General features: G+C 38.5%; 1 protein-coding gene across 4 annotated transcripts in view; it reads right to left on the bottom strand.

The window, feature by feature from the left end:
* The window catches only part of lrch4 (leucine-rich repeats and calponin homology (CH) domain containing 4), a 51237-nt gene extending 36506 nt beyond the window's left edge, over positions 1 to 14731 (bottom strand). For 3 of the 4 annotated variants that reach the window (XM_062444355.1, XM_062444356.1, XM_062444353.1), the window contains exon 1: positions 13403 to 13809. In XM_062444355.1, coding sequence (XP_062300339.1) covers positions 13403 to 13574 — 172 coding nt within the window. In that variant the 5' untranslated portion in view covers positions 13575 to 13809. Of the gene's footprint in view, positions 1 to 13402; positions 13810 to 14709 lie in introns of those variants that run through there. The other variant, XM_062444354.1, reaches the window with a different exon arrangement.
* Positions 14732 to 25730: the final 10999 nt, after the last annotated feature.

Genomic DNA, 25730 nt, shown 5'->3' with positions numbered 1-25730 from the left:
GGTAGATTCTTTAGATCTGAGTGTAGTTTAAGAGATAAAGGGCACTAGTGACTAAAGTCATGAAATGTGAGCACGTTTTCAAATGTTTGTTCAAAGTCTTGCAGCAGACTTCTGAACAAGTTGGAAATGATTCATTAACAACAGAGATAAGCCAGAGAAAAGTGTGTTACAATACCCTAACAGGAAGTCACAGAGGCCTCAGTGCATCACTATTTCTCACAATGATTCTTTGCTAAAGGAAGTGTGACTGGCCCAGTTTGGTGATGTGACTTTTAAAACAAAAGATGTGTTAAAATGGTCTCCTATATTCTTGTCAACCAGCATGACCACACAACAGGAATAGGAGCTATGATTAATATCTGCATTCCGTCAACATCTCTCTCTTTAGGTCAGGAAGAATGCATAGCCTATTTAAATCGGAAGATAGAATTGGGTATCATCTGCATAAAAATGATAGAAAACATTTTGCTTGCTGATAATGTGACACAAGGGTAACATAAAGAGAAGATGATAGAGGACCAAGAATAAAGCCTTGGGGAACACCAAAAAACTAACTGCTACTTGTGACAGAAGACTCTGTTAAAGGTAGGGTATGTTATGTTGTTCAGAAGCCCTTTTTGTTATACTGGGTGAAATGGTCCTTCTATTATCATAGGTATCAATACAAACAATACAAAAAAATCAGACCTCTGTGACAGCCACAGGACTGATAAAACTCCGACCAATCCATGCTCTTTGCACCGAAAAGCAAAAACCAATCAGGTGCCTTCATGTCTAGTTCTGCATCCGCCCCCGTCTCGCCCTGCCTACTTCGCGCGTGCAGTCTTCACCTGTCGCTGTTGCCGGAAAAAAAACAGCACACTTCTCTGCAGAACTACAGAGTTGGTGGGGGCGTGGCTTGGACGGACTCACTGACGGGAGGGGGAGCAGCGGGGTGGAAGAGGAGGCAGGAGGAGGTGATATTTTCAAATCTTGCTAGCTCTCTTGCTAGCTTTATAACACTACATACCCTAGCTTTAAAGAGACAAACCATTTACAAGTAAAACCACTGTTACCTATCAATCTGTCATGTAGTATATTAATGTCTACACGTCAAGGGCAATGCTCAAGTTAATGAGGTAATGCCACAACTTTCACACTCAACCCATACTAAAGTAATGATGTCATCTGCAAGAAATAGAACTGGCGTCTAAAAGAGCTAGAAGCTTTAGTCAAACTTACACAGCCAAACAACACGTGCAATGAATGAAACTCTCACTTGACCCATTTACACCAGAGTGCTGCCAGGTTTAATCCCTGTTCATCACAGTTCTGCAACTGCAGCTCCTCACACATCACTGCTCAATGGCAGAATTATACTAAACCTTGTTATAACTTTCACCTTTTAGTTCATTAAATTGGACTCTGGACTTCAGGAAAGTTGGTATCCTTATGAAAAGTTAAGACATATACATTCACCCTACAATCATGTTCTAAAGCTCAGAAGAGCAGATTTTTTTCAACTACAATGTTACGCTAACTTATAATAACTCCACTTTGGATGTTGACCCACTCCTGCTGAAAGTGGGTCTATCCAACATCACTATGCCTGTCTGCAAGCAGTTCAAGCACACACGAGTCTCAACATTCAAACCATCCAAGGGCCCGTGCCCTCTCTGTCGAGTACCAACTTCCTCAGTGAATCAGCCATCTGGACACCAAACACTGCTGTAGTTAATGGATCAGCTGGGTTACATAAGACGTACAGGGCCTCAGCTTTCATTATTCACCAGGCAGTCTACACCATTAGATTATTTACACCCACTCTTATGGTGTTACATTGTGTTGTGGGACAAACACAGAGCCAGGAGGAAAAGTGCTGAAGCCCATTAACTAATGGCTGCCTGGTGAACCTGGAGGAGTCGAGTGCTACGACACAACACATGAAGAAAATAAAAACAGTAGAGACCCTGAGATACAACACTGATGTCCTGGTTTCCAATCCAGCCTCAACCTTTGCTTTACTCATCTGTTGTCCAACATTTCTCTACTGCGGTCTAATAAAAGCCACGTTGAAAACAAGAGGTTGTTGCTTGGCTGTATTATGTCTGTAGCTTTTTACAGATGCCAGTTACTTGAGCTTCCAGACAGATGTCATATAAAAACATGGAAAGAGCAAACTGTGTGACAGGAGGATAGTAGGACAAATGATACACTTTTCTTTTTTATCACTTTTTCCTTATTTTTAAGTTAACTTCGAGCCAGTTCTAGGGATTACTTTCTGAGTCAGAAGGTGCATATTTGAATGGATCAGTATCAGCTAAAATAAATCTGATCAAAATCTGATCCTTTCTCAACTGTATTCAGTTGTTTTGTTGACCTCAGACTGCTAACGTAGCAGCCTGCTGACAGCCATTCGCTTCAGTTACGAGTGAAAAAAAAAAAAGGTGTGCCAAATTTAGTGAGCTACGCATGTTATTTCAATGTGTCAGATACTTATGTAATCATCATTTCCCGTTTAGCTGAGTAGAAAAGAGTGTCAAAACTTTTAATATTGATAAGTACTGGATGGGACTCAACACTAAAGGACTTGGACTGTGGACAAAAAAAGTCCACATTATGTTGCAAAAACAGTTTTAAAGTCCTGAATGAGCCTGAAATGGTTGTAAAGGCTTTGAATGGGATAGACTCCAGCTCTCCACAGCCATGAATAAAAGGATAAATGCTTCAGAGTATGGATGGGAATAAAACAGATTGGGTGTTAAGTGTGCTGGTGGTTGGGGCATAACTAAATGAATAAGAAGTGGACCCTGAGGCCAGATCAGCTGGAATTTACAGCTTTAAAAGTGAATGCAGTTAAATTAATACAAAACAATATCCAGCTATTAAAGCGAGAATAAACTTCCCTATTCAGAGCAAGTGTTCAAGTGTAAGATATGATGCAAGTTCCCAACACTGACTGGCATAACATATGTAACTTGAAGCCTGATGAGATGGAGCCTTGCGTGATCTCGCTAGTCCAGCTGCCCTGCGAGGGTGAGCCTGCTGACACCTTCACACCTTCACCCACCTACATGCTGCTGACATCCACCTGACAACACGCTCTCCTCCTCCAGACACCAGACTCAATACCTAAGGAACGATAGCTATGGCAACCATGGAGGAGTTCTTGCACCCGACACACACAGAGGCTCCAGACCGGGGCTATGTATGGCACAGTATGTATGTTTTTTGGCAGGCTGGTTGTGTTGTCTCAAAGCCTCCCTCTCTGTGTCTCTGCCTTTTCTCTGGTTACCTCCCATGGGACTGAGGAGGGAACCCCCCACCCTTCCCCCCTCCACACCAGCTGCTGTGCAGGTCTCAAACACACAGAGAGAGAGAGAGAGAGAGAGAGAGAGAGAAACATTTAGACATGCAACTAAAAATACTGTAAATTACAGCATGATAAAAGGGTTTCATACAATGTAGCCTTATTGACCATCTGTTTGAGACAAATCAATGACTTCTGGTTCCTATTAATGCAACAATGCATGAAGATGTGCACTCTACTCTGTGCTACAAGAGAGAGGGAGGTCTTCTTTTTATAATTACACAAGCTCATTCATTAGCTGACACTAGGTCCAGTATTTATCAGTTCATGAAAGACCCCTTCCAGTTTTCTCATGAATATCTTGTCTTGAGTGAGTTGACTGTTTCGGTTGAGAGGCGGATCCATCTGGCGTTTCGTTTTCTGTGACATTTACAACAAAAATCCTGTTAAAAAAAAAAAAAAACTGGCATCGACCGTTGGATGGAAACAAGTTGGCTGACAGAAAAGTGTGAGGCAATCGGCGAGGAGTAGGAGAGAAGAAGAAGACGACGACAAAGCAGAAGTGAACACTGAAGTGAACTGGTAGGCCACATCCGCTGAACAGAGGAAATAAAACGCGAGCAAGGGGGAGCACGAGGGGAGTGAACGCACGCTCGCACACTGCACCGACATGTATGTTTCACTTAATGACACAGAACAGATGTAAACAACTGAGAGAGGGCCACATCCATATGTTGAGCTCAGACTGTGCGCACACACACACACACACACACACACACAGACAGAGCGCAGTGAGCTGAAATCAGGGTTGCACAACCCGACCATTAACCCCACAGACAGCACAGAGGAGTTGTGGAGTTTCTAACAGCTTAACCAGACAGCTTTTCAGTAACACACTTAAACCAGGACATTTGTTTAGAAGGGCTTTTTACTGTCTGTAATTCTGTAACATAATGAATGAAAAAAATCTTATAAAAACACCTATGATATGGACTTCTTATAGGAAAAGTAGCATTTTATTCCTTTGTCCCAATCTATCTTTCACACAGGCACTTTGAGGTTGTTTTCTAGCCACAACAAGAAAAGTCTCTTCGTAGGAACGCACAGTGATGGGTTGTTCCAGTAACAGCTGCCAGGCAACCGACAAAGACCCTAGGAAGTTGCTGGTCTCAGCCAAGAAACAGTCGGGCACATTTAACACCCCCCATAAGACTCAGCGTCAGCTTGAAAATGAAACAGATCTAAGAGAAGTGAGCTGCTGATGGCATACTACACCACAATCTCAGACTGAACTGTTGGCAATCTAGTTGCATTGTGGGTAATGTAGGCGAAATGTTTTGACAAGACAGAAGAATGGGTGACATAAGTAAAGATGATTTTTGTGGTTCTGCTGTATCCATTTTTAGCTTTTTTTCTCAATGTTATTTTTATGGAGCTGGAGTCAAGACATGGTAACAGCTGGCCTGGATCTGTCCAAACTTTATGTACATTGTGATACTTTTTTTTTGTTTTTAAGCATGAAACTGAATTCCAGTGAATCCGAGCTACTACAGCTGCCATCCCCTCCTCTATGGAGAAAGCTGCGAACCTCTCAGAGCCGTAACGTCTTTCTGTTTCAGTGCCTGAAAGGAAGACGGGAGGAAATAAACAGGAATTTAGGTGTTTGGTGTTTCTAAACAGGCTGGATGATGACAATAACAGGGAGCAGAGCATCACATCCTAAACAACACAAACACACAGCAGAACGTGGTTTTAAAATCAGCCTGAATAATGACTGCTTTCAGTATTTCACTGTCAGACTGGTGTGTGTAGACTGATGGAAGGTAATTGAGTCTTTATGAATGAACATTGATTAACACAGTGTAGAAAAGGAGGTATAAAAAAAGGCCACCATCAGGCTTCATTATAAGCCACTTCACAGTAGCATGGCAAGGAAATATCCCTCCCCCTCACTCACACATGCACAAGCACACACACACACACCTTTGCTCATTCATTATTTCTCAAAGTCAGCTGCGGGGCTTCTCAGCTGTGGTATGGAGTCTGCTCTCTGCACAAACCCCGGAGCACACACAACACTGAAAGTCATATTAACAGTGTGTGTCCATCAACATTTCCATTTCTGCTACCTAGCAAACTAAAGTCCACTTAAATCATTCTTTACTTCAAGTAAGAATTCAATATCTGAGTTATTACAAGCACGATCCCTGCTTTTCAATATTGAGCATCTAATACTTTTGTTCTACATGCTGCCAGCTGCACGGTGCTCGCTCAGTGGGCCCACATCAAAATGAAAAAAGCAATTTAAAGCAGAGAGGAGCAGAGGGGTCTGGACTTTTTTATCCCCCACATGGATGCAATGCTCAAGTTCAAATACAGTTTTGTACAGAGTTACAAAACGGTTTCAGGTGCAGGGCCCAATGACCCTGAGCCGGTAACAGTTAATAAAGAGCAAGTTGACTGGCAGCCAATCAATGGAGTGATGGAGATAACAGAAAATACAGTTAGTGTGTGTAACATTACCGACACTAGATCATCACCTCAGCTTGTGTTGTTTTGTGTTGATATATCGGCTGTGAGTGTGGGACATTATTACACTGAGCTCAGCTGTGGTTGGATCTTATTAGTGTTGTGTACCTGGCTAACACTGGACGTTATGTAACCAGCTGGTATAGAGTTGCTGCACCATGTACATCATTGTAATTTAACTGCTGTGTGTGTAGCTCTGTGTGTAGATCTATGTCAAATGTTGGTAAGTGACTGCACTTTTTGTCCCAGCTTGTATAACCTATACTCAGCTAGATTTAACCCTTTCCTATTCTTAAATATTACTATAATAAATATTTAGTGTTGCCACTGTATAGGGAGCTGTGTAGCTGCTTGAAAACAATAGAAGTTAGAGCAGCTTTAGCTTCTGTATTGTGATGTTTGTAACAGAATATTAGAGTGGTGTACAGTTACAAGAGGGATTAAAATCAAAACCTTCACATTTGATTGGACTGCTAAAAAAAAAATGTGTGGGGCTTTGGGTTTAGCAAGCTATGAAGCTGCAGAGAGAAACAGAGCCTCACACCTCCTGTTGTCACCTGCTGTTAGATCAGGAGGAGAATAAGGAAGGAGATAGCACGTTGTTTGGAAATGACAACAAAGTTTTTGTTCACTGATATCCAAACACACATCTCTTCCTGTCCCTCCGTATTACTCTGTTAGCTATTAACAGTGAAGAGTGTCTGAATGCAGGATGAGTCAAACATTTCAGACAATACTGTAATAATGATATTTATACATATATTATTATAAGATGAACATTTCATGTGACGTTTTGACAGACTGACTGAAACTTAATTCCTTGTTGATGCAGTCATAATTATAGTTATAAAAATTAAATAAAATAGACCCTAATATAAATAATTCAACCTATTTAACATAGGTTTTTAGGTTATTGAATTATTTATATTAAGGTGTATTTTTAATGTTCTCTATGCTGCTGGACCTGAATAACCCTTCATGTTTTTAACACTTATGAATGACAATAAAACTGAACTGAACTTACAGGCTTATAGAAAAGACATTGTTGGCAGCAATGAATAACTCATTTACTGATCATATGTACCTTGTATGTTTTACTTATTAATTTAAGTAATATATCAACAATACTTATCCATAACTAAAGAAAAAAAAAATCAAAGCTCTCATTAATCATTCCCACTGTGGATGAAGCACGGGAAACCAGAAGATTCCCCCAAAACTAAATAATGCAAAATACTGTGTTGCAATTACTTATTGGAGTCGTTTATCAAACATTTCCAGCTTCTTCACATATGATAGTACAGATTAATCAATAATGGAAATAATCAGGAGTTGTGGGGGTTATGGAGTCATTGCTGATTCAGTTGTTTCATGACAGGAGGTTACTTAAACGTTCTGCTCTGTTTTCTGTTATCAAGAAAAACAAACTATTATTACAACTCACATGAGATCCACCAGCAGTACTAGTCCTCTAGAATTCATGCTGTATTGGTGTTTCTAGCTTATTAATACTGTTCACACCTACATTTCAGTCGCTACTCCAACTGGAGAATGATTGGATATAGGTAAGGTAAGGTCCTGATTGTAAATGATTTTCTTAATGCTCTTGAAAGTGGAGACCGTCTCTTCTCCTGTTAGAAACAAGTCTGACAAGAACAGCAGCTGCAGGAAATATGAAATAAACATAACCTTTATACAGATACACAGCTTTTCACTGATTGCTGCAGTCATTTTGTAAGACTATCGGCAACAAGAAAAACACAGTCTGCCTCTAACTGATGACTTCATTTCAGTGAAATGTATGTCAAATTGTTTCTCCAGTGTTATTTTTCCTCTGCAGATCAACTCCAAACAGACTGGAGCATGTGACTTTCATTTAATAAGATTATTCACACGTTCCCTTCAGTTATTGATATGAAAGAGATCACAATATTAGGATCAGCCTCAGGCCGAGAGCACAGATATCACCGTCCTTTAAAAAAAAAAAAAAAACTACACAGAATCATGAAAGTGTTTGCCCAGAGGTGAGCTGTGTATATCCATCAAAGACTGCTATAATACATATATATATAGATATATAGAGCACAGACTGGTGAGTCCACAAGGTGCACACAGCATACAATGGCTGGGCTTTGTTCCCTCCAACCGCTCTGGGCTACCGGGAAACACTGCAAGAGGCAAGCCAAGTCTCCTTCTTTGTGTGTGTGTATGTGTGTGTCTGTGTGTGTGTGTGAACCTTTGACCTTCCTGAGGGAAGCTGCTCCACTGGGGAAGAAGAAAAAAGAAGGGGGGTGGGGGGCCTGATGTTATCATAAACACAGCTCAAACATCATCGTATCTTTCTATAAAAACAACAGAGCTCCAGTTGAATCATACACACTGAAACGCTGAAGCTCACTGTGGACATGCAGAGCTGTGTCTTTACTCCTGGAAATGTTGATGTTTCAATGTTTAAATGTGGAAATGTGGAAGAAACAGCCTCAGCAGCTCAGCGTTGGTCTCTTGCATGATAAACAGAGGAGCACAGATTGAGCAGGATGCTTTCTGAGGACGTTTAAGGCTAATTTTTGACAACGAGTGGACGTTATGTGCTGCTGAGAGCTGGTTGGAATTCCAAACCCACAGAGAAATAACAACCAAACTCTGCAGCTCCTCATAGATTCAGCTCAGTGATGCTTCTCATCGGTCCTCTCATATAACAATAAGCTCAGACTAGCTACACACTAACTGTCCAACACTCAAGTCAATGAGAACAAAGCAGAGCTCAGAGGAGAGTCAGTATGGACACTCTCCTATCAAATAAACTGTAAAGCTATATTAGATATGGTTAAAATCATCTACCACAGTACACTGTATTCACTTTTATATTGAAAGATTATCACATTTAAATTACTTGCTGGTAACTGAGTTTAAAAACTGAGACTGTCTAATTAAGAATGTCTATTTTTAACTCATCCAGCAACTTAAACACACATATCAAGTACTTTATCTGGCTGAAGCTACACCACCAAGCAGTCCTGCTTATTGTATTTAAGACCCAGTAATTAACTGACAGGAGACAGTTTACTCACTTCTCTGCCACAGATGTATACTGTAAGAGTTGGATATCAGCACCCTTCAATCCTATAAGAATTGCTCAGGTTTGCTTCTATGCTATGTGACCAGGGTTCTTTCCATGGGAATTAAGGGGAATATATGGGAATTCACAGAAATTTATAAAATTGCATGTTAGCCTATAACAGGGAACTTTAACAGGGTAGTTAGAAAAAAACATGTTGTAGCATAATGTTGGTTAAAACATGCAGATTTATTACAATTCCAGTTAAATATTTCCCCTGTTCTCAATCACATGCACATAGCACATTACTTACTGCAGGAGCACACCACCTACATACACTGTGCACTACTCCATCACATGGGACTTTTTTGGGAGGGAAGGGGGTTCCTTTCATTTTTCGATTTTGTATGAGACTTTTTGTGCATGTGAGTGTGTGTGTGTGTGTGTGTGTGTGTGTGTGTGTGTGTGTGTGTGGGGGTGTTTTTTTTGGCTGCAGAGGGATTTCTTCTTCTTAGCTGCAATACTGCAAGTGACCACTAGGAGTAATGGCTTTTGGGCCATCCAGCTCTTATAATACATCCATGAGTTCTACACACACTGTTCTGCTGCTGTAAATACTCAGCAGAGCACCACACCTGTATTACTCCACTGCTGAAAATAGTCCCTCAACAAAAGCACTATTTCCTCTTGTCTGAGTATCATTGGTTAAAAAAAACACAGTAAGCAGTGAGACCTTTTTTAAAAACTACTGACAAAAACTGACACACATCTTTGGTTTTGGTCTTTTCATTGCACAAATATATATGTTACTGTCAGCCATATTGTTTAAAAGGGAGAGACTCCATGATATAAATGTATCACAATCTCAGTAGACACATTAGCATAATCTCATATGGTCACTGTGCCCAATCCTAAAAACCATTATGTAATAGAGTATGATAAAGCACAATACCTACATAGATGGAGCTTTATTTTAAAGCAGTATTTTTTCGGGGGATTTTCAATACATCCTCTCCTAACTGTATATTTCTTTGGACTGCTAACAATTGAAATGGTTGAGTCTTCTGTAAACTTTGAATGAAGTGTAGCTACTCTGTTCTAGGAGGATGTTTACTCCTACTGCATTTTCTCTTCTCATTTCTCTGCTCATTACAAACAATGTGATCCTCTTTGTTACTTAGCTGGCTAAAGCTTATTAGGTGTTAGGATGATGTAATGCTCTTTGTTCCCTTCAATCTTTTGGCCTCAGCGCGACTAAAAACACTCACTGCTGAGCTCTGAGGAAAGTCTGTGCTCACATTAACATTAAGCTGTATAACTGCACTTCACTCATATTTAACTGTTATTAGTGGATAGTGTTTAGCTCTCGGTGTGCTTGTAATATATCATACTTTAGCTCACTCTGTCCTCCTTCACTTGACAAGAGGATTAGTTTCAATCCCAACTTGGCGAGACCGTACCTGAATACCACCGTGACAGTGTGGTGAATCAGCCAGGACTGTCACCACACACACACACACACACACACACACACACACACACACACACACACAGACACACAGACACACATAACTAGCAGGTATCTGAGTGAAACTGAGAGCTCTCCATCACACTAATACTAGACATTAGCACAAAGATAGTCCAGCTGCTGCAAAAACATGTATTCAAGCCTCAGTGTGTATTATTTGGCTCATAGAGGCAGCCTAGAAATTAAAGCTGAACAAATAACAAATGAGTCAGCAGCTGAAACACGGTGATGTCAGCAGCCGCTCTGTACAGTTTGCAGGTTAGTGATGAGATTCCTCCAAGTACTTGGAGAGTTTATCAACTGTCCTGACTGGAATAAACCACTCACACACTCATTCATGGAAATCAGTAGCCAATGGAAAGTGAAAATTCTTGTTGACGATATTTTACTTTACTTTTGATTTGTCAAAGCAGGAGAAGCTGTGGCGGTGTATTGTGTGGTCTGCGCTATCTATACCATTTGGAGCAAGGAGCTTCCAAATAAGCACACTTGCGCTAACATTAGCTACTTATCAAAATTGCACTAACACAGCAATTATCATTGTTAACTAATATTAAATTAAGCAACTTACCCACTATTGTGAATTGTGGCAATACAGAGGTCCAAAAAAAGATCACGGTCATATCCATGTATCATATGATAAGTCCATAGACATGATGATGTTGATAATTATGTTATTGTACGATAAGTCGATAATTATTGTGACAGGCCTAACTATAAGTCTTTAAATCTAATTAACAGAGTAATAATTACCTAAATGACCACCAGCTCACTTATTAGAAGGTCTGAATACAGCAATTGAGACCATAAAGACGAATTGAAATTTTTTTTACTATTTTATGAGAGAAGTTGATGCTTTTGAATGGGAGTCTATTGGAGCCAGCGCCTAGCAACCATCAGTGATCAGCACTTTACGCAACTTCAGTATTGGCTTCAATTTCAAGCTGTGGTTGTTTCTTGTTTGCAATGTCACACTCGATTGAAATGTAGCCATGATTCATGTTATTAGTCACAGGCTAAACGATCACTGTGCCAACGTTCTACTGCAGTTCAACCTAAAAACTAACATACAAATGACTTATTAGAAGAGAAAGATATCTGTTTCTCACTTTTCTGAAGATTCCCTGGAATTCCCCAATTTCTGCAGGTTCCCCAACCTCTTTATGACCCCTACTGGACCTCTTAAAGTAACAAACTTCCTCAAGGATTCCCAGAAGCATCTCACTCACCCCTAAAACCACACAGAACCCTTTCCAAGACCTCTGACACACTGTTAAATCCTCTCCGAAGATCCTCTAGATGCCTTAAACCTTAAGAGTAGCCTTTAGTTCTTAATGACTCACCCAAGCTAGATTAGTTGTTTATCCAAGAACCTGCACTTGGATAAACACACCTTATCAAGTGTCATTATAAGTATGGGATGTATCCATCACTTCCATAGTCATTAGGGTTGGGTTGCTCTAGAGGCAGGTGTGTGTGCGTGTGTGTTTACGTGTGTTCAAGGCCTCCACATCCCACAGGGGCCTAGACCTTGGCTTGTTATGAGCAGATGGTCATAATTACCGGAGCACAGAAAAGCAGCAGCAGCAGCAGAGGATATGGGGGTGTCGATATAAATTGCAGCGTGGCCAGATTGATTTCAATAAACCTGGATGGGGGGTAATCCTCTTTTCAACAAGGCGAGGCCAAGGTAGCTTCCCTTTAATCCACAATGTCATCCATACCTTGCCTCGCCATTAGGTTTCACTCTCTGTTGTCGTTGGCAACAACACTTCATAACATCCTGTGTAAGTCAGTCGGCTACATGACATAGAGTGACAGTCAGGCCTGCTGTCACTGTATGAGCCCGACACTCAAAATAACAAGTTTTAAGTTAAAGCCCCCGCATTTAAACCTGTGACACAAAACTCAACTGAAAGAGCTCACCTTAAATACAAAGGCTCAGAGTGGGTTAACCCTTAGATGCACGAGTGACTGGATCCTACACTCTTCCATAAGCGGGTCAAAAATGGCCCGTGTTAGAATAAATGTGTTTTTATGCCACTTTTGTCATTTTGGTTAAGAATAATCATTTGTATTATATTTTGTTTGATTTCAGGCTCGAAATATTTTTATTTTTCACTTTTTGAACATGTATATATAATCTGTGTGGTCCACAAAATATATATTCCTGACACAGTTGATAAGAAACAAAGGTTCCCATGGTCATTTTTGACCCACCTATGGAAGCTTAGGGTAGTAATAAAAAAAAAAAAATAGAGTTTCGTAAAATGTATAAAAGGTAAGTTAAAAATCTAAATGACATGATATCAATAACGTGTTTTTCGGGGAATAGATGGAATATGAAATGATAACTTTTCATTAAAAAGAGATTGCAGGAAAACAACCTCATCGGGTCATTTTTGACCCACTAAGGGTTTAAGAAGAGGAACTTTTTTTTTTTTTATGTTACTACTTTTTTTTCTTTGAAATCCACTTAAAGCGAGCAACACCCAACTTCTTTAACAAAGCAGGAACTATATATGGTTTTACTTAAAGGGGGGAAATAAATACCCCATAAAATAACTTTGATATACACAACAAAGCAAAGAGTTTGACTTAAAGATAACGCTATGAGCGGTGAGCACTGTATGCTAATGACAACACTTAGCTAGTACAGTTTATTAAAAGAAAACTAACATTATGAGCCCATTGGAATTATTGACTTCTTATTGAAACAACAGCAGTTTGGTGGAGTAGACGTCGGCCGAAGTATAAGGTGGTTTCTCATGATTTAAAACAAGTTAAACTTCACATTTGAGGAGGTTTAATGGTAACAGTCGTTAGGAAGAAATGAAACTGCGTAACTACTAATGAGTGGCAGCTGCGGAAGGATGCGTCCTCACCGTAGAAGACAGAGGCAGGTGGCGGTAAAACAAAAGGCGCATCTCATAATAACAGCTAGCTCGCTAGTACTGCTTTGTTACATTTAAAGAAAACAAGCGACAGTTAAACTGACCTGCGTGTGTAATGTCGGACAGGTCGTAGTTCTTGGCACTGCGAGGAAACTCCTTCAGTTTTCGGTTGGACAGGTTGAGAGCCCCGCTGGCTGCAGCGTCCTCCAGCGCTTTCTCCACGCTGCGGCTGGCCGCTACTGTGGCCGGCAGCTGGGCTCCATCCCCAGCAGCCATCAAACGTACAGGTCCGCCTCCCTCTTCTTACTTTGTTGGAAGGGTCCTCTTCACTTTCATACCCCGTAGGTCCTTATAAAGTCCCAAAGCCGAGCGCTCCTCCACGCAAAACTTGTTTGAAAGTACCGAGTGAAGCTGAGAAAAAAAAAGCAGTAAACGCCGTGAGTTGTGTCTGCTTCACTCACACAACACAACGGGACCCACCGTCTCCACTACTGAACCAGAGCCGTGGTTCGAGCTGTCAATCTTACGAGGAAGTTGCGTCAAGTTAGCGAGTGTCACAACAGCGTTACAGGAAATCAGCAGCGACTTTCCCCCTTCTGAATAAAAGCACAAATATTACCACAAAGAACAATAAAAAAACCATCCCAGCTTTGTTCACTCTATTGTGACCACAGCTGTGTACATGACTGCTTTCAGACACCGCAGATAAATGAATAAAAAAACAATATTCCTGACGTAATACAATACTTTAGACTAGTCTATTTGATTATTAACCTCTTTAATGTGTGTGTGTTTACCTTTTGTTGGTCTTTTGGGAGTGATGTCTCTGCGACAAAGAGCTGCTCCTACATTCACTATTGTTCACCAGTGACTCAAATCTGATCTCAGAGCTTCCAGTAGGCCTATTTGTGCCCAAAAACACAACTCCTGGCTACATGGTGAAGAGTATGGTAACACATTATTTCACAGGTCATAATTACCTAATAATTTCCCAGGATATTTACTTGAAAGATTAAAGATTCTTTGTTGAATAGAAGAATAATTGGGCAAATGAGGACTACCAGTTTGTAGGTTTGAGCATGCATTCAACCGATTAATATATATAACTCAATGAATAAAATAAATAACAATACGGGTAATTAAACACTGTGAAAAGGTCATATCTCAGACCTATTGAACAGGCAAATTTGCATACTTAAACTTGCTGACATTATTATATTAGCTGCAGCTGTGTTTAACTTGCTAAAATCTATCTGTTAAATAGGTCAGAGAAGTTTAACCAGACACACCAGATGGTTTGTTACACAGAACCGTCTGAGAGGTGGTTTGGAAAAGGGAAGGCACTTTCAAAGACATACTTGGCAGGTGATTGGATGAACTATCTGTCTATTACTGTCTATCAGCATCTTACCTTACAAGACAGCTGGATTCACTATGCTGATGGATCTCGCGATGTCATGATCTTGTGAAGAGAATTTATCTTTACACAACATTGTGGCCGCCAACAGACGATGAACCCCGGACATCGAGAAATACCTACAGATGACGCGATGATCAATTTACATGTCCAACATGAATCCTGGACTTTCACTTTTATAATTGCCACGATGTAATATTTATGTTCTCCAAACATCCCAACATGTGGTCACAAAGGTTATGTTGCCAGGAATTTGGCACATGTTTTGGTTAACTGAGTAATCTCATGCTAATTGTGAGACAGTTATTTGAGTTAAGAGTTTAGTTTGCTGTGATGAGTTTATAGACAGTTGATTTTAAGAACTGTCAGAAAAACATAGAATTTAGAATAGTTGAACAGCGAATAAGATATGAAAACCAGACACTTTCCGCTGTGGTTTTGGGAGGATAGCTATTCAGTTTATGATCTCAAGTTTTTCTAAAATCCTTGCCTCAACATGAACTGATGCTTTGGATAACTTGTTTAATATGCAATTGTTGTCAAAGGAGTAAAATGCGCTAACAAACAGCAAGCAATATGAAAATGAGTAAAGAAGCCATTCATTTAATGTACATTGCCTAGTTTTGATCATATTGTAAATATAAATGAGTAGCCTACTATAAAGTAGACATACTGACATGTTTGCTGGAAGCAGACATGTAAATTATTTTTTAAATACATTCATAATCCTTTCTAAATACACATCTTTATTTACACGTCTTGTACATAATGTTATAATTGTTTTACTATATTTTTTTTATTATCGTTTTTAATACTTTTGTAGCTACTTACTTATTATTTATTGTTCTTTATTCTTTTTTTATTGATGTTCTTTCTATTTTTACTATCAACTTTGCTGCTGCGATACTGTAAATGTCCCCACCGTGGGACTAATAAAAGAATATCTTCCAACAAGAACATTATCGTTTAATGAGTTTTATTTTGATAGGTAATAACCGGATGTGTGAAACCGCGTGTCTCTCCACCTGGCTGAGGGGGTTTCGGCAGGGTGCAGCTCGTGCAGCCAGCGCGAGGGAGGTATAGTAAGAGGGGCGCGGCCACAATGCGAGTATTTTTGAGTGACATCGCGGGGGCGGGGCTTCTGTTTGTTCATTGACTGGAAACACAAAGTTACTGACGCTAAAAAGCACCAATCAGAGTAGTGCAGACTAATTTTTCTGAATCAAAACAACAACCAATCACAAAGCTCTGTGTGATCCAATTAATGTCCCATTTATCATGAATGAGAGCTCCTGACATGCTGATTGAATTTATTCAATTGGAGCTGATCTTCACTCTCCATTACAGTAATGAGAAACTACAAGGAAGCCAAACAAAGTGTGTAGAGGTTCCAGTGTGTTCCTGTGTGTGTATTTGTGTGTATGAACTGAACACACACACGTGTCTAAAGGTCTATATAAGTGCAAATGCAGCGTCAGCAGGACTACATTGTCCCCCTCATGCCTCCCGTGAGGTTTATAACCCATTCTTATTCTTCCATTCTTTCAGGACCAGATGACTCCCCTCCTGCATCCACACACACACACACACACACACACTTCTGCATCCATTAGCATTGTCCCCTCCTCTCCACCCTCCATCCCTTCTTCCTTTAACCCTTGTTTCCTCCCTCCCTCCCTCTCCAGCGTCCCATTGGACCATCTGTCAAAGTCCTGCTGGACTAGTCACCCAGCTGCGACCAGTGATTGTGTGTATGTTTATGTGTTTGTGAGAGGGGGGGGGGGGTTAACTTTCACTATATGCAGTTGTAAAAATCCATGAACAGTCAGTGGTTAACTCATTGTGCACATTGTATTTATGAGATTATAATGAAGCTATCATACCTCCCCCACCCGAGGGAGAGTTGCAATATTGCTTGGTCTGCCATTTTCAGATTTTCTTTGTTTTTCCACTCTGTAAGCCTACACAGAAGCAATATAGGGCTTGTAATGTAAAGTGCTGTTAGTCTTATGGCATGTCAACTCATATAAAAACTGTGGTTGATGATGCATAGAAACATCAATAATTAACAAATGAATCAGGTCATGCATTTTTGTTACATAGATTTGCAGGAAATATCTTTTTTCTATATAACCTGGTCTCTGATATCAGCAGCTCTGTGTGATAAATCATGTACTGCAACTTTAGAAAACATGTAAAAACATATAGAACATATATAGAACCCCCCCCCCTCTCTCTAACTATAATATTTTATTAAATTACTAAATTAGATTACTATAGGGTGCTGTACCCTTATCACAGTAATCACTTGTAATTTACCATTTTTACTGTGTTATTACTAAAACTCAATAGCCAGTAAAGTCCTGTTAATTTACAAGATGAATACGTTAAAATACTGTAATTTTACACATAAACCATGTTTTTACTGCAACACATTGGCCCATATTTTTCTGTAGATTTAAAGGATACGTACAAATAGTCTGAATGATCATCTTTATTGTAATTTTACAATAAAAAAACAATACATTCAAAATTGTTTATAGCAAAAGTAAATAAAAAAACCCATCATATTATCATATCAATAGATAAAAATGTAACCAAACACAGAGAACATAAACAAATACTCAAATATGCAAAAATTGATTATTGCAAATTCAGATGATTGGGGTATAGTATTTGTGTTGGTAGAACAATGAGACAATAACAGTCAATTTATATAAGGAAATATTAGGATCCAAACTGCCGGTACACACATTAAAGGAACAGTTCACATATGGTGAAGTAATTATTCGGAAAGGACAACAATATGTACTGTTTACAGTTGGCCAACAGTAAATGTAAGTGTATTACGGTTCAATGGACATTCTCAAAGGCATTGGCATGGTCCGTAAACCTTATATTAACCCTCCTGTTGTCTTCCTGTCGACCTTTTGTCCAACTTTTGCCCTCCTGGGTCAAAGTAGACCTGATCTGGTTTGCCTCTTTATAAAGCATAAGGTATAAATGATTACCCAATTCTGTCTTACCCCTTCAAACCACAGGTTTTACACGTTTTTGGAATTGATGGTCAATAGGCCTCATTTAAATTCAATTATACAATTTTTTAGGCCTGTTGTCTTCCTGGGTCAAATTTGACCCAAGGACAACAAGAGGATTAATCACGTTTGTGAAGTCTCATCAAAAAGAAGTTTTATTTGGCATTTGGATTCCCAGATGATTTTAAAATACCTTTTATGATATTGAAAAAGAAATGAGTACACGTAAGGGTGGTTTGGTGTAAATAATAATTATTGAATTTGTGTAAATACAAATTTGTGGTTTGGGGGAATCAAAAAAAGAAGATGAAGTTGCAGATCTATAGATGGAGGTCATATTAAAGGATGTCTAACATAACACTTCGAGGTGTAATCATACACACATGCATAAGTGTGTGAAAGAATCACAGCTCTGAATAAGATTACAAGGATTTTTATGATGGATTTGAAAACCACTTCAAATTTACTTTTCACTATATTTACTGTATAATAGAACTGTGAAAGCTTGGGGCAACTCATTTAACTCATCTAACTCATATCCATACATAATCTGCTTTTCTGATGCCGGCACCAGTTTACACACAGGAGCTTTAAACTAGCACTGGGGACTGTATGAAACTTACAGAAACAGCCATGACTAATAATCATTTTTAGAATAGAAAGGGAGACAGTTTTGCCAGACGTATCACTCAACAATTACAGTGGTGTATAAAGGCTGTTTTTATTGGGGGACGTGCCCGAGCATTCCCATCTCTACACTTCTGCATATAATCAACGTTTAACTTTAAAATGAGCTAAGTTAGCTTAACATAGACAATAGCTTTGATGACCGGTTCAGAGAACAGTTGACACACATTATTATCGGGTCATGAAAACTATTAAGGAGGAAAGCTTAATGTTCTCAAGTAATCTAAATTGAAGTTTTATCAAACATCTGACTTCGAAAGAATATTTCAACATTTGGGTTAATATGCTCGTTAGCTTTTTTTTTCTGAGAGTGAGATAGGAGGATTGATATTAATCCTAGTTAGCTTAGCTTAGCATAAAGACCGGGAAAAAAGGGGGATGTGGATACATTTCTAAAATACAACTTCTAACAACAGTGTTTAATATGAAAGGTTTTGGTTTTAAGTGGAGTTACTTACTGGAAAAAGTAGACGCAAAGACGCATAAGTGCCAGTTGAATATGTTTCAACTTGAGCGAAAAATTAGCGCGTATCTGCTAGCTTTAAGAATGTGCTTCATGAAGAGCCGAGAGGAAAAAGGAGAGAGAGTCAGGGGAAATAACGAAGTTATTATTTTAGTGAGTTCTGAAATTAGTCAAAGTCTGAGCTGAAACAAACACTCTCATACACATATCCATTGCTAGCCAGCTCACAGCTAACGTCTGTAATAGATGCTACATCGGCTGTTTGGAGGGAATCAACACAAACTTTCCAGCAGTCAAAATCATGCAAATTATGTGAGGTTGAAAATTTGCTTCGGTTTCTGTCTTTACTCATCATTAGAATGGTGAAATCCTTACTACTAATCTTAAACTTTTGTGTATTTGGATATGTTGTATATATTTTAAGCTAATAAACACTAGAAACCCATTGTGGTAGCTTTACACTATTAACTTTTCTCTATTATATATCACATTACTTTGGCGGCTTCAATGAAACAAACACACAAGAGGTCAGCAGACAGAAGGACAATCACACACTGATGTAGATGAGCTGGAATACACACACACACACACACGCACAATCACTCTGTCTGTGTGAGCGATGCAACATGAGCTAAGAACAAAAGAGGCAGCAACATAAACTCCATCTTCCTATTAATGCTAATGAGTGTGAATATTCATGCTCTTCATTGACCCACATGCTTTTGGGATGATGTCATCAGATTACACTATGACTAATCAAAAGAGCTGAATTCCTAGTGTTGGTTGGTATTCATTAATAAATTAGCTCACTGTTTTTGTTTTCTTGAAATATAGATGACATGATTCAGCTTGATTACATTTATTAAATATCTGTTTTTGAGTTGAGTAACCCAGTAGCTTCCACTTGAACATCTCCTGAGTCTTTTCCCACCAAACATTTCTGTTTTCTTTATGTTTTTACTACGGTCCCAGCAGGCTGAGTGACATCACATTTTCTCACGCTCTTTGTCCATCCCGTCTTCCTTTGAGCTCTCCCTCTCTTCCTGTCTCATCCTCGTGTTTTTCCCCATGTGGGTTGTTGCTGGTTTCCTGACCCACTTCCCTCTCTCATGTAGAAGACATATGTTAATATGTTGTTTGCTTTTCAAACTTCTGTGTCGGCCATGGTGTTTTGTTTTCCGTATGAGCACTTTGCTTTAAATCTATAAATCCAATGCACTTCAGCTGCATTATGTCACATTTATAGTGGAATATCTCACACTTGGATATGTGTAAGTGGGACATGTAAAGTGGTTGATTTAGACCAGAGCAGAAGTGTGTATATGGACTGGCAAAGGTCATGTCTCCAATTTGGTAGGCCACTCTTAAACATTATATAATGATAAAATTAAAAATTACTTTTAGCCTTTATTCTATGTTCTTGTGTTAAATGTTCAGTTATCGTGTTAATATGCCAAACATAAAGTAGGTAATTAAATATTTTTTTTAATATTTTTAAATCTAAATCCTTCTGTTTTCACTTTTAAAATTTAAAATAAAAAAAAATGCACTATTCTTCTTGGTGAATATATAAATGTGATTGATTGGATACATCAAACATAACATATAATCACTCTAGACTTAATGTTTAGCTTGTAGCTGCTATAAGACCTATATCACAATCAGAGGTGTGTTGGAGTGTATGTTGGCCATAACTTTGTTTACATTTGCAAAGAATGTGGTTGAGGTGTGATTTATTGTGGCTGGAGGTGGGGACAGGAAAGAGTCAGTTCTTACTCATAGCAAATTGAATATTTTCATCCTCTGCCAACTTTTCTAACAATGCAAGTAAAGGGTGGAAGCCATGTGCCACTGCTAAGTAGTGGTTAGCCTAGCTTAGCATAGGGAAAACAGTTAGCCTGGATAAATATTCCTACTGACTCCTCTATTGCTCATTAGTTAACATACTTATCATACTTAAACAGAAATGTAAATTTTGTAGGTTTTGGGGATATTATGTTAATTGTGTGCTGGAACTATTTCTTGACAGATAACAGCTGGGTGCAGTGACTGTGTGCAGCTTCCATGAGTCCCTTCATTAAAGTCAGGTTGCAAGAATTGGTGACACTGTGCCTCTATGGATCTCTATACCAAAACCTGTGCTCACTGAAAAATTGTTGTTTTTATATGTCTGTTTGAGTGTGAATTAAATAAATAAGTTATACTGTGTACAGTAAATGAGCTTTAGAGGTGTTGGTTAGTTGATTTCTGAACTTTGGACAGAGCCAGGCTAGCTGTTTCCCTCTGTTTCCAGTCTTTATGCTAAGCTAGGCTAATCACATCCCGACCCCAGCTCTGTACTGAACACACAGACATGAAACTGAATCTGATCACACTCTCATAAAGATGTGTATATTTCCAAAAATGAAAACTGTCATTAATATGTCATAGAAATATACTGTATATATATATATATATATATATATATATATATATATATATATATATATATATATATATATATATATATATATATATTTATATATATATATATATAAATATACTGTCACACTATAAATATATTAAATGTGAGCTATCATAATATAACAGGATACAGTTGCATGGTATAGAAGTTATATAAAGCTGACAAGATATAACATAATTTTGCATATATGTAATAAAGCTTATTTTTTAAAGTTGAATTCACCTTTAGTTAAGAATACTATTGGGTGTTGCAGTTGGTGTGATACTACTGCTTCCTGTTTCAATGGCAACCGTGGTTTCTCCTCCAAAACGAAACTTTCAACTGATGACTAACGTCCTGCGCAAAACTCTCAGTGGTCTCTGACATTTGGGGGTTATCGAAGGAGCCGTCTAATAAATGAAAAAACCACAAGTGGAGGAACCGAGGGCGGAAATGGGGACAGATGGAAGGATACTGAAGGGCAAATAGACTCTGAAAACTGTCAGAAACAGAGCATTTAAAGCTAAGTGACAGAGAGCAGGAGGAACTGAGAGGTGATTGACGGTGACTGGAGAAGGGAGGGAGGAGAGAATGAGCGAGCGTGGTAGGGGGTCAAGGGAGAGAGTGAGTTAGTGACTGCTGAAAGGGGAGCATGCCTGAGAATGAATGGTATGTGATTTAGATGTGACCAGCCCACTACCAGCTGTGCATGTTGTCTCAGACAGACAGACACACACGCACGCATACACACATGGATAGTCTTATCGAGTCCTAACACACCCTGACTGGAGCCTGTAACATGAGCACTGAGGTAAAGTAGAATAAAAAAAAAGAGGCTCTCTGGATTAATGGCTCTTCACCAGTCACTGTTCCTTCAACTGTTGCTGATATCAGGATTAACTTGATTTATAACCCCATAAAACATCACCCAGTGAAAATCTATAGAATCTTTTCTGTCTGAGTTCCTTCAGCCAATAATTAAAAAACAAAATTAAACAATGAGTCTCTTAATTGATCCCCCTTCCCCCCCCCCTTTTTTTGTCCTTTAAAGCCCCCCTCAACTCAAAGATCTTTCTTGCTTCTTGTTCCTTGATGTCTGAGCTTCACTGTGCAGAACGATGCATGTGCAGAGTGATCGTTAAAAAATCGACTGGTTTCCGTTACCTATGATAAAGTATGAAAGTCAGGCTATTGCGTATGGTATGGTTGTAGCGAGAAAACGTTTTCTACTTATGTGGAAGTCAGATAACGCACCAACATATGTTATGTGGAAAAGAGAGCTGATTAATGTGTTGCACTTAGAAAGGATAAGGTTCTCTAGCAAGGACAAAACACAAATGTTCAACAGAATTTGGAGTCCTTTACTTAAGTACCTTGAGATGGATGAATTGAAGGCATAACTGTGTATTCTCTATTGCTGTGTACTTTATTTTATTAATTTAAAAAAAAAAAAATTCTCCTGGTTTCCAACCAAAATGCAATGTACAACATAAGTGTAGGAGCCATGTGTTTGATTTGGGTTAAATGTAATGTTCCTCTAAAACACTAGGGGGTGCATGGCAGGTTATTTAAGTTCATACCACAATCACAGGTGTCCCTGATGAAAGGAAGCGAACAGTTTTGACTGCGCTCGACTATTTGGTCGGCTATTTGATTTAATTTGATGTAAACTACTACTACTACTACTGAAAAAGAGCCTATCTTTTTTTTTTTTGAGTACATGTTTAAACAATAACTGCCATTAGCAGCCAGTGTATACACATGTATGCACTCACACAGGTAAGTCTGAATCTAGGGAGTAATCAGTGTCATTTGATTTTAAATGTGTGACAGTGTTCATGTCTGAGTGATTGGGTGTAGGGAGGCACATGGTTTTGGAAAAAGTGCTATTTTTTACTTCTACTCTCCTAAATTCCAGATATAGATATTGCACTTAATGTCACAGCTAGAGTTACTGATGACTTTTCAGGTCAATGGTTTACATGTAAAGCATATGATCAGTTTAAAAAAAAAAAAAAATCCATTAAGACCACCCAGCAGAATGTTCTTAAAATGAGCTCTACCTTAACTGCATTAAAATACTTTCATGAATGAGTTTTATATTCCAATATTATATACAGGATGTTATTAAAAAATATGTTAAATAGGGCCATTTAACTACTTTTACTAATGATACACCAGGTATATTTTGTTGCCAGTACTTATGTACTGTTTAACAACTAATTAATATTTTGAAAGCAGGACTTTTACTTGTAATTGAGTATTTTTTTTCATTGTGGAATCACAGTACTACTTCTACCATTGTAGTTAATATAGGTGTGTGGGGGGGGGGTTAAGGTTACAGGGGGTAACAGAAAGAGCACTGAATTTATGTATACAGACATGGAGTCTTGGTAGGGATAGTTTATGGATAGTATGATATATTTATTGTCTATAATGAGTCCGAGATATTTGAAGTTGGTGATCAGTTCTACAATCTTGCCACCAGTAGAGGTAGGGTTCAGTCCATGGATGTGGTGATGGGTGAAGGGCTATAGTCGTTCGTGCAGAGGGTGTGGCAGTGAATTATGTTGAAGGCTGAGCTGAAATCAACAAAGAAGACTGAAGTGAAGTTGACTCGTGATTCCAGATGTTGAAGGAGGGAGTGGAGGAGATCTGCCACAACATCCTCCCTCTCCCCTCTACTCCCACCCTTTCCTACTGCTCTCAAAACAAAGCAGACGTTCTTTGCACACACAGATTAACAAATTAAAGGAATAAATACGATAAAGACAGTTAAATATATAAAAAATAATGTTCTGGAATCTTATGGGGGAGTGAAGTGTACTCATACCAAAGAGAAATGGTGAGTTCAATGACAATGTCTCTAGAACGTTCTAGAAGTGTATCCCTAAAAAATGTCTGCATACCACACAGTTTCTTTAATTATGAGCGACTGTGACTACTTCACTGATTTAGTGTTGGACTTCTTTAAAGTTGGAAGACTTGTTATACACAGATTTTTTTTTAAAGTAACAATAAGTCTGCAAAAAACACAGATTTGTGGTGACATATTCTGCATCTGAAACTTGACATGACATTTATCACTAGAACCTTGTAGTCACAGTGATATAGGGAAGTGGAAGTGAGGTTATGGGTGTGTTTGGAGTGGATACTGTATATTCAACAGTGGGCCTTCACTGCTCCCATGTGGCTATAGTAAGAAATTACAACACTATAATTAACTCAGCGTTAATATAATTGCTTATGTGGTGAAAAACACTTATCCTGCTTATCCAGTTTGGAACATTGAGTTTAGAGAATGGGTGATTGGGTCAAACGTCTTTGGAAAATAAGCCTCTCTTTATCACTCACATGAAGTATTAAAATGGATTGCAGAGCACTATAATTTATTTTTATTTTTTTATTTATTTTTTAAAATCTGTGTCCATTTTTGATACAGCATTTAAACTTTTAAACTTCTAGCTATAATAAATTTGTATTTTAATCATGTGTGTTTTATGATTTTTTTGTTCCCTTGTTTGCAGAATATTTCAAAGCTCTAGGTTTCATATACACTATGTTTCCTCATGACCACACCACCAACAAATGAGAACTGAAATGATGTTCACTTCAAGAAAAACATTTCCTGTGGAAAAATACTAAATCCTTTCTGTTGCTCTCTTAATTGTAGTCAAATACAGTCAGATATTGAGTCTAGAAATACAATGGAAACAGCCTATAAAATAACCACCATGTGTTTGTAATTGTAGAATGTAAACTGTTCCTACATTCCTAAAACTCTAAATTCACAAAACCCAGAATAAACCCAGAGAATGAGAGAATGAAAAACTCCCATAAAAGGGTAAAGCAGCAACTCTCTGTGATCAACTGTACAATTTATGTGCAGAAATGCTCTTTTTATACATAGGAAATTATCAAACAATGAGTCAATTTTGCAGATATGTTATTACTAATGAGTTACTTTTTGTAGTTTTATAATATATTGACATTTTATTGCAAATTGGACGGTGTTTTATGTATTATGGTAAATCACATTGATGTTATTAGTTAGGATTGTGCTTGTCATGGTTGATGTTGAGATAAATGGAAATTTTCCAAACAAACAGATGTTTCCCATATTTTCAGTTAACTCGAACTTTTGAAGACACACCTTCAAATGTTATGTCATTACTTTAATTTCTTAATCAAATAAAAGAATAACTTGCTGGTGAAATAATGCTGATTTCACAATTAAAAACTAACTTTTTTCTGTTATTATGGAAAAGACAATGGGACGGACTATGCAAATATTACAACTACATTACCCGTCAGTACTTTAAACGGAAACGTTCCATTTTTCCCGCAAAATTGGGGTCATCGCTTGTTCATTGGATGAACGCTGTGC

This window comes from Scomber scombrus, chromosome 23, assembly GCF_963691925.1.
Source record: "Scomber scombrus chromosome 23, fScoSco1.1, whole genome shotgun sequence".
Taxonomy (NCBI): Eukaryota; Metazoa; Chordata; class Actinopteri; order Scombriformes; family Scombridae; genus Scomber; species Scomber scombrus.
The sequence above is the reverse complement of the archived record's forward strand: the minus strand, read 5'-3'. Positions and strand labels throughout refer to the sequence as shown.